General features: G+C 41.3%; 1 protein-coding gene across 2 annotated transcripts in view; it reads left to right on the top strand.

The window, feature by feature from the left end:
• kcnip4a (potassium voltage-gated channel interacting protein 4a) overlaps positions 1–20,954 on the top strand; it is a 163,306-nt gene that overhangs the window by 29,023 nt on the left and 113,329 nt on the right. The window contains exon 1 of one of the 2 annotated variants that reach the window (XM_083540854.1): positions 15,588–16,031. The exons of the other annotated variant lie outside the window; for it this stretch is intronic. Within the exon in view, the coding sequence (XP_083396980.1) occupies positions 15,899–16,031 (133 nt within the window). The 5' untranslated portion in view covers positions 15,588–15,898. Of the gene's footprint in view, positions 1–15,587; positions 16,032–20,954 lie in introns of those variants that run through there. 2 annotated transcript variants of the gene reach the window in all.

The raw sequence follows: 20,954 nt of genomic DNA, 5'->3' as shown, positions 1-20,954 counted from the left end.
GCATTTTATAATAATATTATATACATTTCTGGATTCTGAGAGCAGTCTAAACAATATTTGCATAATTTGTTTAGCCCTTAGTGTTTTTCTCAATTCTTAATAATGATTGGTAATATTCTCTATTTGTTGATTCAATTGTAATAATAACTGCAGTATGTATGCTTCTCAATTAAATTTATTTCCAGTAAAAAGAAAAACTTTCTTGTTTATATATTGAATTTTTTTTTTTCTTTAAATGGATTTCATTTAATATACTTTATTTATTTCAACTTGAAGGTCACCTTGTCTGATATACATCCCCATGGCATCAGCCTTCCCGTCCATTGGTTTTTAATTTCCCAAGATAAGTAATAAATGCAGCAAAGCATCTGCATAACAGGTGTAATCAAATACCAATACGTTACATTAGGAAGGCTGTCTGAGTGTGAGAAAAAGCTGTGCCATTACTGGGAAGGTCAAACTTTTAGCAATGTCATAGTATTTACAGCTTTAATTCCCTTAGCTGTCAGATGAAGCAACATCTCCATTGCTACGATTACAGGCTCATTTGGAGAACTGAGACATGATCTGTGCCATAGTGTAGTGCATAGCTACTAAACACTGGGGCCATCCCTTGGGCTTCTATTCTCAGTCTGGCAACCTGTGAAGCCGATGCCTTGCACACGAAAAGCAGGCAGAAAAACAGGTGTTGTGTTTTGGCAGCACTGCTGGATGTCTAAACAGCATTATTTTATGCATATGTTTAAATATGGGCTCAACTGTTTGCCACTATCATCGATAAATTAGCCAAAGAGTTACTGAAATCTGCAGTAGACTGTAATGGCCTATGAAATCCCTTATGTCAAACACAAGTGCACTCGTTCATCATAGTTGCATAAAAAGGAGCACTGAGACTGATAACAAATATGAATTGGTGTATGATTCAGAATCTGTTGAACGTCATCAAAACAATGATTTTGATTTGGATGCAATTGATGATTCACCTTCATCTATGTTGATGCATGTCCCTTATTAACATCTCATAGGCATATGACATGACTCAATTTAGCCTTGTATTCATCTAATTTACATCAAACACTTTCTAATTAATGCAGAAAAAGAAAGCATTTAGAAAGATATATTTATCCCAAGAAGGATATAAATGGAAAAGTACTGAAGTGCATTTCTCTAATGCTGAATATGGAAACTGTACTGTCTTTCTCTTGCACTTTCTGTACTTTCTCCTACACTGGAAGCTCCTGACACCAAGTCAAATTCCTTGTGTGTGTAAGCATACTTGGTAATAAAGCTATTACCAAGTAATAGAAAGTTTGACAGTTTGGCAGCCAAATTGTAATTGTAAACAAATTAAAAGCACATTTGAATGTTTTTTACAAAACACTTCATTGCATCCAAGCTTGTTGCCCAGTAACACTTTCACATCCCAGTCAGAGCTTCAAGGTGACCTTTTGTATGCAAATGTACTTATTATTAAAATGAAGTACTAATGAGGTGATAAAGAGCTCAAGTCTGTGCTGATTCACATTTAGCTTTTGATACTAAACTCCATTGCTTACATTTTATTATGAAGTTCCTGAAATTGATTAACAATGATTTATTGTTATTGTATTGCAATTACACAATATCTACTACTACAGACGTGTCCTAATTCTTTGTGACATTGAGAAAAAAAGTATTTTGTTCAACTGAAAAATCAAATGTTTTATAGTCGTGTTCAAAGATTATGCTCAAATTTATCCACAGTCCAACCTCCATTTGATTTGATTTTCAAATTTGTCAACTTTGAATTAGTAAGGAAATGATCAGTAAACTTTTTGTATACCTATTTGATGTGCTCAACTTTTTTGTTAAGCACATGTCATCAGAAGATTAGTGATTTCCATAACTTCTAGTCTAGTTTTCTGCATAGTTTCCTTGTTTTTGTGTAAGCCACAGCATTTGGTCAACTAAATTCACAGGTCAAACAGAACAAACCCTATCCTTTTTAGATAATGTGTCCAATTCTGGGAATACTCTGAAAGATTTGGAATGATGAGTGCACTTTTCCAGTGTAGGAAACAGTATTTAATATCTTTCTTTGGCCAGAGGGGGGAAAAAACAGAGTGTTTGGTTTTAGCCGAACACAGAGCTACACTATCTTGAGAAATGATAGATAGATAGGCCATAGTCATTATCACTGTTCATAGCCTTGAGGTCCTTGTTACAACACCACAATAATATCTCTCTCTCTCTCTCTCTCTCTCTCTCTCTCTCTCTCTCTCTCTCTCTCTCTCTCTCTCTCTCTCTCTCTCTCTCTCTCTCTCTTTATCTCTCCAACTAGCTAAATCTATGCACGCTTTCCTTGACACTCCTATTTTATGTACCATTGCTTATAATGAATTAGTTTTTTTAATGAACACACTCACTCTAATATACAGTAAGTCTAAACAACTGTAATGTAATTACAGAGACTGAAGGTCTTATTGTGAGATTTTTAATAAGTAATTGATCCATCCAATACATAAATGCACATATTTAAGGTCCAATCATGGATGCTAATGGAGCTTTAAATGATGCTTTACTAAAGGCAAGTAAACTTTTTGGCGAAACATTTACTAACCTACTGTCAGACTGTGGTTTACTGTAAGACCAATATAAATGAAAAAAAAAATGCTGTAAACTATGATGACTGTCAGGCGTAAGTGAGCGAGGCGGAAGCCGAGGCACAGCAAACAGACTTTAATGCACACTGAACAAAAGCAAACGCAGGAAACATAGAACACACTCAGAGTCCAAACACAAACAATAACGGACAACGGAGTGGTGTGAGTGAGGCGTTTATATAGCTGTGAGGGTGATGAGGAACAGGTGTGTGGAATCAGTATGATGGCGAAGCGCTCCGGGCGGGCGGGGCGCGCACAGGAGAAGAAGCAGGGTGATCCCTGACACCACCCCCTCCCCCAGGGGCGGCACCAGACGCCCTGAACCGGCGGCAACGCCGGGTCCAGAATGTCCTGCCGGGCCACCCAAGACCGTTCCTCCGGGCCAAACCCCTCCCAGTCCACCAGATACTCGAGGCGACCCCGGCGCCGTCTGGACTCCAGGATCTCTCTGATCACGTAGACCCCGGGCTGGTCCACGATCTCCGGCTGGTCGGGGGCTACGGGGCCACCTGGAGGGCGAGAGACAGAAGAGGCACACGGTTTCAACAGGGACACGTGAAATGTGGGATGGATACGATACCTCGGCGGCAGTGCGAGCCGGTAGGACACCGCGCTGATCTGGTCGGTGATCCGGAAGGGCCCTATGAACCGGGGGCTCAGTTTGCGACAGGGCAGCTTGAGTTTCAGGTCCTTGGTGGACAGCCACACCAGGTCCCCAGGACGGTAGTGGGGGGCGTCCAGCCGCCGTGCGTCAGCGTGTCGGCGGGTGTTGCGGAGGGCTCGACGCAGCTGGGTGTGCGCTGACTCCCAGACTCGACTGCTCTCCCGGAACCAGTAGTCGACGGAGGGTACGCTGCTGGGCTCGTCCGACCAAGGGAACAGGGGTGGCTGAAACCCCAGCACGCACTGGAACGGGGTGAGCCCCGTGGAGTCCTGACGTAGCGAGTTCTGGGCGTATTCGGCCCAGGGCAGGAACCTACTCCAGTCCTCTTGATCCTGGCCGCAATAGGTTCTCAGGTAGTGACTCAACTCCTGGATCTTTCGCTCCGCCAGGCTGTTGGATTGGGGGTGGTATCCTGAAGTGAGGTTTACCGAGACGCCCAGGAGTCGGATGAAAGCCCTCCAGACCCGAGACGCGAACTGTGGGCCCCGGTCCGACACGACCTCCTCCGGGAGACCGAAGTTCCGGAAGACGTGATGGAACAAAGCCTCCGCCGTCTCGAGTGCAGTGGGGAGCCCCTTCATGGGGATGAATCGGCAGGCCTTAGAGAAGCGATCTACCACCACCAGAATGCAGGTGTGGCCCTCTGACCGGGGGAGATCCGTCACAAAGTCAATCCCCAGGTGTGACCAGGGACGCTGAGGGACGGGGAGCGTCATCAGCTTTCCCACCCGCAGGTGGCGTGGGACCTTGGACATTGCGCAGGTCGGACATTCCTCCACGAGGCGCCTTACTTCTCGGGTCAGGCCGGGCCACCAGTACTTAGTCTGGAGGATCTGGATGGTCCGCTTCTTCCCTGGATGGCCGGTGCCTGGTCCCTCGTGAACAGATCTAAAGAGACGGTGCCGGCACGAGGCAGGAACGAAGGTGCGTCCAGCTGGGCACCCGGCCGGAACCGCCGCCCGACGAGCAGCGGAGGCGATCTCTTGGTTGACCTCCCAGACAATTGGCCCCAGGATGAGTGCGGGGGGGAGGATGGGCTCAGGCTCGCCAGGCTCGTCCGGCCCGTATATCCGGGAAAGGGCGTCGGCCTTGCCGTTCAGGGTCCTGGCTCGATAGGTGATCTGGAAGCAGAACCGTGTGAAGAACAGCGCCCAGCGTGCCTGTCGGGGGTTTAGCCTCCGAGCCTCCCGTAGGTATTGGAGGTTTTTGTGGTCGGTAACCACCGTGAACGGGTGTTCGGCTCCCTCAAGCCAGTGTCTCCATTCCTCTAGGGCCAGCTTGATGCCCAGGAGCTCGCGGTTCCCGATATCGTAGTTCTGCTCAGTGGTGGATAGCTTGTGCGAAAAGAACGCGCACGGGTGGAGCTGGGGGGGAGATCCGGATCTTTGTGACAGGGTGGCCCCTACCCCGGTCAAGGAGGCATCCACTTCGACCACAAAAGGCTTTCGGGGATCGGGGTGACGCAGGACCGGGGCGCAACAGAAACGGCGGCTAAGCTCGTCGAAGGCCTCCTGAGCCTCGTGGTTCCACCTCAAGGTGCGGGCTTTTCCCCTGAGGAGCGAGGTGAGTGGGGCAGTGATCCTGCTGTAGCCCTGGATGAACCGGCGATAGAAGTTGGCGAACCCTAGAAAGCGCTGGAGCTCCCTGATAGACTCCGGAACCGGACACTCCTTCACCGCCCTTACCTTTCGACTCTCCATCTGGATACCCTCCGCACTGATGATGTAGCCCAAGAAGTGGATGGTAGGGTGGTGGAACTCGCACTTCGAGAGGTTCAGGTAGAGATGCTGGGAACGAAGTACTTTCAGCACCGCTCGCACGTGCCGCCGGTGTTCCTCCAGATCCCGGGAATAGATCAGTATATCGTCGATGTAGACCATGACGAATCGCTGGAGGAAAGGCCGGAGTACCTCGTTCATGAACCCCTGGAAGACGGCGGGAGAGATGGAGAGGCCGTATGGCATGACCCGGTACTCATAGTGGCCCGAGGGGGTGATGAAGGCTGTTTTCCACTCATCCCCCTTCCTGATGCGCACCAGGTTGTAGGCGCTCCGGAGGTCAAGCTTGGAGAACACCCGCGCCTCCCTCAAGTCCTCCAGAGCTGCGGGCACGAGTGGGAGGGGGTAAGGAAGAGGTGCGATCTGCGAGTTTAGCTGGCGGTAGTCAATGCAGGGCCGCAGACCTCCATCCTTCTTTCCCACGAAGAAAAAGCTCGACGCAGCAGGGGAGGAAGAGTGCGTGATAAACCCCTGACGAAGCGCCTGTTGCACGTACTCCTCCATGGCTTGGCGCTCAGGAACGGACAGGGGATACACACGACCCTTGGGTAGCTTTGCCCCGGGCAGCAGGTCGATACAGCAGTCCCAAGGTCGGTGAGGAGGGAGACGGGTGGCGGCCTGCGCGCTGAACACATCACCATACGACCTATACTCTCTCGGGATCTCCACAGGGGTTGCGGTTGTGGCTTCCTCCACACGAGTGGCTCCGATCACGGCTCCAGGGGTTTGCGTGGGGAGATGTGAGAGGCAGTGTGCCTTACAGCGGGGACTCCACTCCAGGATGTCACAGGGGTCCCAAGAGCATCTAGGCCGGTGTTTCTACAGCCAGGGCCTCCCCAGGATCACACTGACTGTGGATCTTTCCAAGACCAGGAACCGGATCACCTCTCGATGGAATAGCCCCACTTGTAGAGTCACCTCCGGCGTGCAGTACTTCACCCACCCCTCACCCAGCGGCCTTCCCTGGATGGTTTGGATGGCTAGATCCTGGGAGCCCCGTTCTCGGCGGAGGCGTAGTCGGTCGAGGCAGGCCTGGGAGATGAAGTTCCCCGCTGAGCCGGAATCGACTAGGGCATGCACGGAGATGGAGAGAGTGGGGGTTATGAGAGACACTGCGAGTTTAGGGAGAGAGGAGATGTCGGTTGGTAACTCGACAGTACTCACCGCGGCACGAGCAGGGCGTGTGGGGCACTGCGAGATGGAATGCCCCGAGGTTCCGCAGTACAAGCATCCTCCGGCTGCGAGCCGGCGATTTCTCTCCCTTCTGGACAGCCTTTGTGATCCTAGCTGCATCGGCTCGCCCTCCGGGGCAGCAGATGTACCTGGTGGAGAGCTCGGTGGGTGTGGAGTGAGATCCTCCACCGCTAGGTGCTGAGAGAGCCCGATCGATTTCTGGATGAAGCTCTCCAACCCCACCGAATCCTCATGAATGGCCATTGCCTGCCGTATCTCCGGTTTCAAACCCATCCGATACACTCCCAGTAGCGCTGACTCGTTCCAGCCACTAGATGCCACCAGGGTGCGAAAACGGAGGCTGTAATCGGTGATGCTTTCGGTTCCCTGACGTAACCTAAACAGCTGGTCGGCTGTGGTGAAAGTCCCGGAGGCGGCGCAGAAGACATCCAGGAAGTGTTCGGTGAACCGGGCGTATGAGTGCGTCACCGGGCCGGCCGCTTCCCACAGCAATTGTGCCCATGCCAGCGCTCTCCCGGAGAGGAGGGAGATGAAAAACGCCACCTTCGACCGCTCCGTAGGAAAACGCTGTGGTTGCATCTCGATGTAGAGATTCACCTGTAACAGGAAGCCGCAGCATTCTGATGCCTTTCCGGAAAACGCGGCCGGAAGCGCCATGGGGCTGCTGGTGAGCGCGGGAGGGTCTTGCTGAGCCGCCGCGGATGGGAAGGCGGCTTGGAGCGCGGCGATGAGATCTTGTATCGCCGAAGACTCGGCGACTGCCTGATCCTCCATCGCGAGGTAAGCGCGGGGCAAAGATCTCGAGGTTTTCTTTCCTTTTCTCTCTTTCTTTCCTTCGGTCCGTTATTCTGTCAGGCGTAAGTGAGCGAGGCGGAAGCCGAGGCACAGCAAACAGACTTTAATGCACACTGAACAAAAGCAAACGCAGGAAACATAGAACACACTCAGAGTCCAAACACAAACAATAACGGACAACGGAGTGGTGTGAGTGAGGCGTTTATATAGCTGTGAGGGTGATGAGGAACAGGTGTGTGAAATCAGTATGATGGCGAAGCGCTCCGGGTGGGCGGGGCGCGCACAGGAGAAGAAGCAGGGTGATCCCTGACAATGACAAACAGTCATGTGCACTACACATGGCAAATTATTGTAGTCATTTTTAGATCAGGGATTTAGGTTTCTTTACAGTAAGTAAAAGAAGAGCACAAACATTTATCAATTAAATCAATTATTCTATATAGGCCTTTAAACTATATTTAACATGAATCCATAACTTGAGGTTAAACTAATGTAGAGTGAATATAGGTTTTATTACAACTTATAAATGATTTGGGCAGTTTACAACTAGGCCTTCAGTGGTGTCCTACCTGATTCAATCCATCTCTTATGATTATGATGCCAGGGCTATAGAAACCATCAATATTTCAGAGAAATGCAGTATAACAGAGCGCTGCATCACAGACAGTGAGAATAAATGCCATTACTAAAGCAAGAAACATTATTTACACAATTTAACACAATCTCATAAAATGACTGCATTTGGCCATTGTGGAATGAAAATTAAACCGCTATCAAATTCACACAAATAATCTGAGCTTGTGCAGTTTGCTACAGATGCAGTTTGCTAGTTCTGATTAGTGAGATCTCTGACCATCCAATCAAAGAGTGTGAAAATGTCAAAGAATTGTGTGCCTGATAGTTGAATAAGTTGAAATCTGTTAAAGCAACAGCTTCATGCTAATGTACTTTAAGCTGCAGGTACCGGCACTGCTGATTGTGACGGCCTTACTGCAGATTCCTTTGACCCTGGCAACACATGATGTGACAGCTGAAATCTGATTGGATAATTTTTAAAGCTTTTGTAGACTAGATATTTTTGGGGTGCCAATTGGCTCAGAGTTTGTAGCCTATAACTAAGCTTCACATAAAAGTATGGAGAAAACCATGCTGTGAGGACGAGAAAAGCTGAAGCATCGCCAGAAGTGTTAAGGAACAAAGGCAGCGAACTGTGATAGCGTTGGCCTGAGTAGCTGCTCTCTAGCTCCATCTGGTGAACATGATTGGGTGTAAGTTCATGGCTGTCCATTGCATTTTGGCTGTTTAATCGAAATGTTATATTGATATTAAATATTGTCACATGTGCATTAACAAATTGCCGGTTTGTTAAGAAATCCATTGTTTCAATTGCTTGCAACATTTGAATGAGACAGTCCTAAAATACTGTGGTAGTCTCTCTCTTTTTCTCTCTCTCTCTCTCTCTCTCTCTCTCTCTCTCTCTCTCTCTCTCTCTCTCTCTCTTTCTCATATATATATATATATACACACAAACACTGTTTCACTTGGCTGCACTGCTTCCAGTATGTGTATGTTAGATTATTTGTTCAATCAGATTTCAGCCTTTTTTGCTGCTGAGTCAATCTAATCTGCCTTGAGAATTAGTAGTGGTGGCCGATGTACCTTAAACTATATTAGCAATGGGACTGGTTCTTTAACCAATTAGATTTCAAAATTGCCCAGAATAGCGTCAGCTTTTTCCGTCCTCTGAATGGGCAGTCAGAACAAAACTGCCCAACAGCCCCAAAGCTAGCTAGCTTGTCTCAGCTCGGGAAAGGGTTTGTTCGCCACTTTCAGACCAGTGCCTATGAGCGGTACCACTGGCTTACAGCCTCTGATGAGCGTTGCAAATGATCCTGCTGGGAATGCATGTTATTTGCAAGTGATCGACTTGGTGTTTGGAGTCACAGAGGGTATACAAACTTGAGTTGTCTAACCAAGGCAGGAGGATGGGTTTTGTCTATAAATAATCAGCATCTCTGGTGCGTAGGTTGTATTTTATTTAAGTTTTGTATGATTTAGTCATGTTATTAGACACATACTGATTCTGAACTGCTCCAGATGATGTAGGTGGCACAGCTGCGGTTGTAGTGTAGAGGTTTGGAGCTTGCTTTAGTAAAAATGGTATTCACCCCTCAATATGCGAAATGCCTCTCTCTCTGTAATGCGTTGTTATATTGCATTTTTGTATAGTATTGTTGCTTTCTATTACTGCAACGTGATAGTGGTGGTTTCAAGAGGTGGATTAAGTCAGGTAAGTCCCCACTGTAGGCCCAGGTGCCAAATGCATGGGCCGCCACTGATATATATATATTATATATATATATATATATATATATATATATATATATATATATATATATATATATATATATATATATATATATATATATATATATATATATATATATATATGTGTAAAAATACTATTAGTATTTATTACTATTTAATTACTATTACTACTTATTATTATTAGTATTGCTATTGAAATATTTTATAATATATGGTTTGAGGGTGGATCTGGTTAAACACTTAAATTTGTTTTTGTTTATTTTGTCTTTATTTAACTAGTATTTATTTCAGTCATTAGGTTTAGATGAACGCTGTCTTCTTTCATGTTATGTTGGAAGAAAGTGAAATTCTGTGTAACACTCTCAGTCTTCCATGAGAATTTTAACTAGTGATCTGTTAGGTACCATAATTACCTGCACAATTCTCTATCAACACTGGGTTTTCTGGCTTAGACCTGTTACCATAAATCTTTAAATAAGAGATTCCCAAAGTTTTCTCTATGAAGGGCCAAACTTGATTGAAGGTCATGGGCCAAAAAAAACGTTGCATTATACCAAATAATATATTATAATTAAAATTGCATTGTTCTTTATTTCTTTATTTAATTTTAAATATGAGCTCAAATTGAACATTTGAGTTCATTGTTTAATACAGTTGTTCAGTCACCTCTAATTTCAGAGGGTAAATAAATAAATAAATATACTACAAAGTGCTAACATACAGATTTGTATATTTGTGTATATTTCCAATTAGTACTATTAAATGACTACACAAAGTAATGCCTTTTGAGAAAATGACCACAAACTTATTACGATTAGGTTGTGCACCATGGTATCTGACATTTTTATCAGCCATTTACATCTTGCATTTTATTATTAAATAAACTATTATTTATTTATTATCAGGATAATTTCCAAGAATTTAAAAGGAAGGCTGCTGCATGTGATTTTATTCCATAAACGTATGTCTGATGCATTTGGATTTCATATGGCTCTTGCCCTGCCTTGGGATTCATTGGGTTTGTAGTAAACAGCTGGAGGCTAAGCTATTTTTTGAGTCACTGATGACTCTCTGCATAGTCTGGTGACACTGAACGTTTGCCTCAGGGATGTTCTTGTCCAGCTGTTCCTCAGCTAAGGCTATAAAAGGTCTGGCATCAGCTGTGGTGCTACTGAGCAGTCTAAGACTGCAGATTAAACCTCTGACCCATTTCTACTACAAGTATTACATTACAAAGTTGTTTTTAATGAAATCAAATTAAAGGTTAAAAATCTAAAATTTTATATAGCTTTTAATTTACTTGTAGCTTTGAAATTTGTGACATTTTAATATTTAGCTTTGGTGTTTTGATACCTTTTTACATGGCCACAATTTAAAATGTTTGGCAATTATGATTACTACGACAGCAACTGATTATTATTATTATTATTCATTGTTAATCTCTATTATAGTTTGTAAAATTAAACGTATGTCTTTTTTTAACAGACCTTCTCTGGCTTTCACAGTTGTCAAAATATTTACAGTTTAGGAGGTGTTTGAAGTGAATTTTGTGCTCAGGTCTCAATTTAAACATGTCAAAACCACAGCTGTGTTACTCTAATCTCTCAAAGTTAACATACACTATATGGACAAAAAGATTTGGACATCTGACATTTTCCAGCCATATGTGTTCCCTAAGCCCCATAGTCTTACCACAAATCTGGAGGCACACAATTGTTTAGAATGTCTTTGGATATTTATAATAAAACTTTCTCTTCACTTGAACTAGGAGACCCAAACATGTTCCAGCATGACAATGATTTTGTGCACAAAGCAAGCTCTATCAAGACACCTCAACCTTCTTGCATTGGGATGAATTTCACCCTACATCAGCACCTGACTTTACTAAAGCCCTTGTGGTTAAATGAGCACAAATCTCCACAAGCACACCCCGAAATGTAGTGAAACATCTGCCCAGAAGAGTGGAGGTTATAATAACAGCAAATCTGAACAAAATTTGAAATGTAATGTATATAATGTATCCAAACCACCTGCCTGCCTCGTGCCCATGTGAACAGCAACCAGTGCAATAAGTGTGTCAACAGTGTTCTTATTATTAAATTAGAGCCGTACTTTAAAACAGATTGCATTAAATTGCGTATTAATACAAATGGGTCCGGCGCAAATGAAGTCTGCAAAGTCATCTGCAGTTCAATTGTTTTCAATTTTGCTTCGCGTCTCTTTAAGCAAAAATCAGCAATGTAATACAAGAGCTGTCTGGTAAAAGGGAAATGTTGATTTGATCAGTTTTAAAATTGGTTGCGAAATTTCATTAAATCCTACAGAGAAATACATACGATTTAATGATAAAAAGCAGCATGGAAGATGCTCAGTTTACTTAGTTTACTTGCCTAAAGGCAACTTTTGGAACAAATTTGTAAAGCTGTTGAATCTCCAGTTAATCAGTGCATGGTGCAGTAGATAAGGATCAGTTTGGTGTGTTGATTGTATACAGAAGGGTTACTTTTGCCTATATTATTGCTCTCTGTATCTCTCTGGTGAAGTAAACAGCAATGCGCATTCACAATGGAGAAAAAAATAAATCAGCCAGTTCAGTGATCCTTAGCTAATGACAGTGCTATCGTCTGTATAATTTGTGTCTGGTATCTTGGCCTTTTGTTGAGAAATGGTTGTGTTAGACAGCGTTCATCACTCAGACTGTGGACAACAGCTTACAGTAAAAGGAAAGCACATTAGAAAGACAACAGTGATGTTTATTTAGTCCCCATGTATTTGTAATGAGTCTAAGGTGGATTTTTGCATAACACTTCCTTTACTTCTTTCACTCTTTTGTGTGTGCATAATATTATATAATTTATTTTAAATATTTTAGCATTTTATTAAGAAGTCTTCTTTAAGTAGTTTTGGTTTTACTAAAATTGGGGAATAATGTCAAGTGATTTAACAAACAGGCAGTATAAGTTAATGTTTCATAGTAATTTGTTTACATATTATTTTACATACTAGGTACTGTTGCTTCTCCAAGCTTCTATTGTTTTTCTCCTTCTAGTACAATGTGTTTAAATATCACTTTCTGTGTTTGGTAACCTGTTTAAAAAAATAACCAGGACGCTGCTTCTTTTTACTTTCCTTTTTCTGTAATTGGATCTCCATCTCTGTGCTTCACATGTTCTTGCTGTGCCAGTGGCCAGATGGGTGAAGGGTGTGCATCTTTTGGACGCAGGACGTGGCTTTAATATTTCAGCATGGGGCTCTTGCAGGGGGCTTTGCTGATGCTCATTACTTCGAGGCTGGAGGAGAGAAAGTGAAAACTAGGCCAGGAAAGCAGGAGACTTACACTTGTACCTACATGCCAGCCTTTAAAAAAAAATAAAAAACCTTTCCGTTAAAAAGCAAGATAACAAATAGAGTCCATTTTCATGATGGTGCCTAATATTTGTTTACTTATATCTTTGTCTTTATGAAGCTGTTTCTTTCCACTGCTGCAACATGCATTGGTGTCATAGTGCCAAACTGGGAAAGTCCTTTCTGTCTTAAATGTGCAGCTGGCGCTGGCAAATTGCATTCTTAGGGTCATTAAAGGTTAATGAAACATTATCATGCTCTCATTATAGTTTTTGTAGATGTTTCTTCACAGACACTATAAATCAGAGCACATTTAGAGGATGTGAGCTAGTTTCCTTTTTTGTTACACATGTGAATTGAATTTATACAGTAGAAATTTTTTGATTGACAAATATGTTTGCTATTGTGTATGTCAGATATACATATATAAATAAATAACAAATTACACACAGTACTGAGCAGAACCTGGGGAGCAGTACAATGATAAGTGTCTTCAGGCAACAGTAAAGCATGGTGTAGATTCCTTGCAACTTTGGGGCTGCAATTCTGCAAATTGAGTTGAAGATTTGGTCAGGATTAATTGGGTTCTCAATGGTGAGATATACAGGCATGTATTCTGCAGCAGGACAAACATACAGCCAATGTCATTAAGAACTATCTTAAGAAGATCTGTGGTTGTTTTCCAAGATGTTTTATATATGTGTGTGTGTGTGTGTGTGTGTGTGTGTGTGTGTGTGTGTGTGTGTGTGTGTGTGTGTGTGTGTGTGTTTTACTCTCTTGGGCTCAAGTCTATTTCTGTAAACGAAAACTTTTCCTTTTTCTGTAAAATTTGTTGGACCAAAGATACAGCCAGGGATCTTTAATCCTCATAGAAAAAGTTTCAGGTTTGAAAAGTTCTACTTGAAATGGGCTTTTCTCGATCAGAAATGACTTGCAGTATTCAGGATTATTTTACATAGAATACAAAGCATCTCATTTCATAGCTGAGTGATTTCTCTGTGTAGTCGTGCCGCGATGAACGAAAGTGTCCACTCGTATTCAAATAGAACCACATTAATGTAATAATCAGCGGAGAAGCTTTTGTCAGATCAGAGATCAGAAAGTGTCTGCGGTGTTGATGTAATTGATGCTAATGACAGCACTCATGGAGAGAAAGGCTGATGATAATTGAAGTCATGATGACTGGTGATGAAGGTGATGCAACACTGTTTTTTAAAACGTTATGTAATATGTAAAAAGCTCCAGACTGTCGATCATGATCGTGTTTGACACTGGGTGCTTTTTATTTTATTTATTTATCTTTTATAATTTGCATTAAGTGTTTTCTCTCATTGTTTTCTCTCGTTTGTGTCCACCGCCCCTTTTTTGTCCCTCACATACTTTGGATAATTATCTCTCTCTTTGCTCTTTTTATGTGTTGTCCACCATCTTTCCCTTTTGTAATGTTTTTCCATTGGATCCATGTGCTCTCATGTGGAACTGTGCTGCTTTAAGGATTAAGGTATTGACGGTGTAGATGAAACATTTGCCAGGTGCAAGTGGTTTAGATACAATACATTTCCAAAAGAGCAATTTATTTATAATACATTTTCCTTAAAGAAATTAGGATTGAATTCTGGGATTGACATATCTTCCTTAAGATACTGAAGACATCTCTGTCATCCAAGTCACTGTAGTCAACAGATTTTATACTCTTTATCCAGGCACTTGTCATCTTGTGGCTTGTCTCATATCTCTACTGTCCATTCTGCCAACTTGCATATTTTGGTCTTTTTTTGTTGTTTTAACCATTACATCTACAAAGGGCTGGCATCTCATATGTGGTGCCTTACTGGGATAGTGTTACAAGGATAGGCACTGAACTCATCCTGACCCTGTCTAGAATAAATCAAATAAAGATAAATAAATGAATGTCTCTTTCTTACTTTGCTTGTTCTACAACTGCTCATATCCAGTCCTCAATTCTTGCTACAAAGTAATCAGTGCAAATCCTCTTATTTAAATCGAGTCACTCTATAAGGCACTATTTATGTCCTGAAAATCATAGTGATACAGTAGTACCATCATATGGTTAAGACTGAATCGTTAAACACTTAAATCAGACACTTTACAGGCAATTGACCAGACACATGATGGTGGAGTGAAATGGCTCATTCACGCTGCATTTTTCTAAACAATTATCATTTGCTAAATAATCAGCTGTTACTTAACCAGATTGTTAATAATGCAGTCCCAACCTCTAACCCTTATATATATATAATTATTATTATGATTAAAACACAATTTGAACAACAACCCTGCACTAAAACTTTTCAAACAAATCAATTTTGTGCAAATTGTTACTAAAATGCTCACTTATCAAAATTAATTGAAAAGAAAAATGATTAAAATTATCACTTTAAACTTTTCTATCTCATTTGTAAATTGCCATAATTTAAATAACCTGCCACAGGAATAAATGCAAATAAATGTAATTGGATTCAATTTTGCTTCCTTACCTCATCTCAATGCCCACTCCTTCTTTAGTTCCTGTCTGATCAGGTTTTTCCTTTTAAACCTTTGGTTCTTCTGAGTTCATCAGTTGCTGTTGTTTTTTCTCTAACTCAATGCAGTCCTGCAGATAAGCATAGATTTTCTATAAGAATATCTCGATTATCACCTGCCATGGCTGATTTATGAGCTTTGATACTTTCCCAAGTGCCATTCTTTTTCTCCCTCCACCCCTCTCATCTTCTCTACTCTCCTGCTCCTCCCTTCCTCCCTTTCTTTCCCTCCACTCAGAGGCCGTGCCGGTCCCTCCTCCCCAGCAGTGGTCAGGGGGAGGCTGAAAGCACCACAGATGGTTCTGAGCCACACGAGCAGTCAGACTACTACGAAAGTGTGCATATGTGTGTGAGAGAGAGAGAGTGTAAGAGCTTGGAGCACGAGGTGTGAAAGCGCAGTGACAGCTGCGGGAGCTGAGACTACTGCAGGCTCAAAGACCGGTGCAGCTCTAAGGAAGAGAAAGAAAAAATTACTCTGCACCTCTGGGATATAGTATTAAGAGGAGTGGCAATGTCGTGCACTGGCGTGTGAGCGTGCTGCTTCCTGTACGTGTACACAGCTGGTCAAGTGCACACGTTGGAAACACTGCTGCAGAGGGTAAAGTTTTAATGACACAGAACCTACAGAGAGACGAACAGCAAGCAACAGTTTCAGCAATGAGCTGCAGGAAGAGATGCAAGAGGGAGATCTTAAAGTTTGCCGGGTACCTCTTCAGATTCATCACTGGCACGCTTAACGCAGGTAAAGTTTAGAGCAGTTCCTCACTGACCGAAGTTTACATCACATACTTTTGCTCAGTGAGTACTCTTGTGGAAGTAGATTTCTGTGTCACTGTAAAAGGCAATTTCCCTCGTTTATATGCATATTTAAAGTGAATGCATGAGCTTGTTTTAAATTTAGTGTATAAACAAGCACAATGCACACAGCACACAAGTCTGCATGCAGAGTCAAATCAGATTCTGACCTTGTTCATTACTGAGCACTTCCATCATAATTGCACTAATTAGGTCAGTGAGCCCTTTGATTGAATTATGATGAGGTAAACAATCTTGCATCATCATTTGCTAAATATAAACAAAAGCATTGACGACAAACAAAATGCAGTAGCCTACTGAGGGTCATCCAGGTGTTAAAATGCTATTTTTAACTGTCACCTCTTGTCAGTGTTTTTACCCTGATGTATTGTGAATGTAAATATGTACTGTGATATACTGTAAATATATTTTCTGTTCCAGGCTTTGATCAGTGTATCATATTTGAGAAATGGATGGGCTGGTTGTAAATCAATGATCATGTAGTGACCATGTTGACCTTGACAGATGGTTTGTATTATCATAACTCAAGTGTAGCTTTCAATCCATGAGGAAGTGCTAAATTAAGATAGTGGGGTTCACTAAATTTAATCAGTGGCTACATCTGCAGCTTTCTATTGTGTGTGAGGATTAAAGCTGTGAAAAACCCATGCTTGCTGTAATGGAAGGTGGCCAAAAGACTACACTGAAATGCTCTGTTGTGCTGCTGTGTTAGTGTTGCCCTACCCAAGTGACTGGGGTGGAAATTACATTATTAGATTAAATTAGTTGGGGCTACATTCTATTGGATTTCTGAGGGTTAGAACCACAACAGGATTTATTTCAGGATATTGTGACAGAAAATCTTATTAGAACTTGCATGTCTGTGTTCTTTGTCTCTCCCTTTTTTTTTTGCAATCAATATTGCAGCGGTTTATTTGGCAACTGCTAGCATGGTTGTACGTACAGTGTAAGTTGATGCATTGCAGCAAAGAGGTTTGTCTAAGGTATGACTTACAAACCACTTGGTGTCTGTGCGTTTTCATTTTTTATTGATGTTTACTAGTCTTTAGAGTAATAAATGTGCAAGGAGCTAGCGAGGGGGTTGAGCCATGAGAATTTCAAAAATATTTGGTTTTGATTTATTCTTTTGCTTTACTGGTTTAAATAAATGAATACACATCATTGTCATGTCTTGAAGCTTCCTGTATTAATGTGCAAAACAATGAAAAGAAAATTCTCCTAGGAATGTGGGTCAGTATGAATGAAGGTTCTGTAAGTTTCTATTTAGGGTTCATTAAACAAATGCAGAGTTTCAGTCGGGAAAGAACGCTGCAAAACCTCAGGTTGAAGCACTTAAGTTCAGTGAATATTCAGGGTTGCATTATGCATTTCATCAGAACCTTTTCACTTTAATCAAAATTCGTTAGTAGTGCTTATTAACTGGCAGGTCCAGCAAAGATTTCACTCCCAACACTTGAAAAATAACATATCAGTACTCCTTTTATTTCAGTAACATCAATTTTCAGCAGCAGATCCCATCATGGCCATTTACATAGATTATTTACCTGAAGTCATAAAGAAAGGGATGAGTGTTGACATGTTTTTTTTTTATTTTTTTTTATTTACACGATCTGGACTGATTAATGATGTGACTGAATATTTTTTCCACCTCATGTGGACAGACGCGTATGTATTCCTTCTGCTTTAAAGGCACCTGTTATCGTTCAGTCATGTTGGTTGATTCACCTTTGTAAGCATGAGATTAAACTGGACCTTTACAAATTTTAGTCTCATTTTAAACTTTTATAGACATGGGCTGGATTTGTCTCTTTGTGAGATGCTGTTTTATTACGGTTTATGGACCTTTAGTGGAAATCCATTAGTTTATATCTGCTGTGAATATCCTGAGTGTGAACCATTTCCTTTATTACTTTTAGCAAATAAAATATAATTGAAAAAGAGTATAAAATATATCACTGTCTGATTTGGGTCCTTGTTCACTGCAATTTGGACTGTAATTGGCAACCAGCAGGTATCAATAATAAATAAGTATCACTGGAATTACTATCTGTAGTGGTGTTAGGACAAAGCCCAAAGCTTCTTTTATTGCTGAATCCCTGAAAGTGAACATTGTTATTGACAGCCACTCTCCCCAAGAGCCAGTCAGAGTATAGCTAAGAGAGTATAAGCATTGCTTGAAGCATTACCTTGATACATTACCAATCGGATAGAGGTGCACACAAACATCTAATTAACATTATACAAAAAAAGTCTCCTGATTTCTTAGTGTGATTTTGGTACATACCATAGACTACAGGAAAATAGACAGGAGCATATTTTATAATATCCTACGTTGTGCAGCAACAGGTCAAGGTCAAATGAACTAAACATGAACAAAACAAAACATATTGATCTTTTTATCCCCATCAGTTAAATAGTATCTTCTCTATGCATATTTTCTGACATGACTGACTTGTGTTGAGTTTTATCACAATAGATCATCAGTTCCTATTACCAAACCACACCTTTGTCACTTTTTTTTTCTTATTTTAGAACTTTATACTTGCTATTGCAACTATTTATATTCATTTCTCTGTTTATTTCCCCAGAGTGTCCAGCAGTGTATTTTCTATGAGTTTTCAGTTGTTTACTTCTCCTATTTGAAGACTAATATCCTTTCTCTGGAGTTGTTTTTCTTTACAAATGTGTTGTACTAGTATAAGAAGCTCTACTAGATTCTATTTTGTCACAAATGAAAAACCTGCAGATTTTATAATGTTAGACAGAATACAACACCTTTGTAAATGACTGACTTGCATTAATTACATTAGATGCTTTAACACAAGACTGGGTGTATCATTTGGTGTTTATCAAAAAAGAGGCCTTGAATAATGAATATAACATATTTGATTTTTGAATACCAATTAAATATCTCAATATAAAATATAAAAGTCTTAGTGTTGTGCATCAGCAGATGCTTGACTGCAGTTTGCTAATTAATGCTTTTTAGCCTTTTGATGTCATGTGCCATATACTTTTTTAATATGTGTTTTACAGGAAGGTTTTTTTTAGGAGCAAGAATGGTATTTATGTATTTTCGGTCATTTTCTGTACATTTACAGCAGTTGGCAGATGCCCTTATCCAGAGTGACTTACTAAAGTGCCTTGAAGTCTCTATCAATAAATATATCCTGACACCTGGTTCAGTAGGTCACAGACTAAGAATACCATCATTCTATAAACTCTGTGGGGGAGGTAATAATGTAAGAAAAGCACATGGAACACTTAAAAAAGTGCTTCCTTCCTCTGCATTTGGTCTCAGCGTTGTCACACGTTAACTGTTTCAGGGTGATGGTTCCGAATTCTTGGCAAACATTCTGGAATATTGTCTGTCTTTTGTCTTGCAGAGAAAAGAAACAAAAAATGGACATAATGTTTCCAACCCTGTGCATGCATAAGCATCCAGAAAACTTTCCATCACAATTGTAGGCTTTCTGTTTCTCTCCATTTCTTTTTTCACCGCCAGCAAAAATGCACATTTATTTGTCAAGTAAAGCTTTAATTATGCATAGTGATTAGTTAACAGTGTAGTGAATAGTTGTCAATAGGAAATCAATTGCAGTTTGATTTAGCTTTTCAATGCAGTTGTCTGTAGGCTGAGATATGATTTAGTGTCAATACTATTACTCACCGAACCAATATCCTATTACAGCAACAGAGATAATTGAGAAAGAGGTCTGCTACTCTGTTTTAATTGCCAGAAGCACCTTTAGGAAATGATGACAGGATGGGTCAAAAGAGCATAAAGTGCACTGATGCCAATTTTCATATGTACATAGCTTTTTCTTTTTTTTTATCCTTGTGATGACAAACATGGGGCTCAGCACAGCCATACTACTAGCATAGCCACTAGTATCCCTAGTAACTAGAATCCCACATTTAGCAACATGAATGATTTTTAACCAAGTTGATTTTACAATAGAAGATAACGGTCAGGTTGTGTGATACTTTTGCTTGAAGTCTGACTGGCATTTCCCTGCAGTTGAGTTTTGTTAGTGGCTGTCTGTGTGTGATGAAATATAATGTACATCTCTTTGTTGTAAAAGAGTTATTGTTACGATTTAGTCAAACCTTTCTGTGCATTAAGCATACACTTAAAATTGAAATATCATGAGTATGTTAAACTTTTCTGTCTTTCTAAAGATGCTTTTGTAAGCAATCACAATAAGGTTTATGTTCTTTTCATGTGAACAAAAAAATATTTTTCAAATACTTTTGGTGGCTTTTATCTAGAGGACCTGCTTAAGTGCCTTAGGGATAACTGTTTGGACAATGTAACTGTGTTCCTGTTTGCAGTTTTCTTTTCTCCACTTGTTGTGACCTTTATCGTAAGGTCGTCCACCTACCTCCTGAGCATCCACAGTAAACACACTACATGGCAATAATTTTTTTGTGTGGGCAAGTAGAAAATATAAGCACATCTAGAAAGTTTTACCTCAAGGAGGTTCTGGCCAGTGACTGTTTTGTGGTGAAGCCAAAAATTAGGAAAAAGGAAGGGCTCTTTAAAGAATTACTTAATGTGACTTATTGAGACTTACACTCTAGACCTTGTTTTCTCTGGAGTCTGAGCAGTCTGAAAATAGAAGAAGGTACGCCCTTGTATTTTTTTGCTAAATGACTTTCCTTTACACACACAACACGGAAAGTATCTGTATAAAATTTCACTGTATAATGTTTCTAATACAATAACCCTTAATGTCACTAGGTTACGTATGTAACCCTAGTTCCCTGAGGGAACGAGAGCTGGGAACGCCTCGCAAAATGTGTGAAATCCGGCCAATAGGCAAGTTGTGACATCATTGGCGGTCGA

This window comes from Silurus aristotelis (assembly GCF_946808225.1).
Source record: "Silurus aristotelis genome assembly, chromosome: 5".
Classification (NCBI taxonomy): Eukaryota; Metazoa; Chordata; class Actinopteri; order Siluriformes; family Siluridae; genus Silurus; species Silurus aristotelis.
The sequence above is the reverse complement of the archived record's forward strand: the minus strand, read 5'-3'. Positions and strand labels throughout refer to the sequence as shown.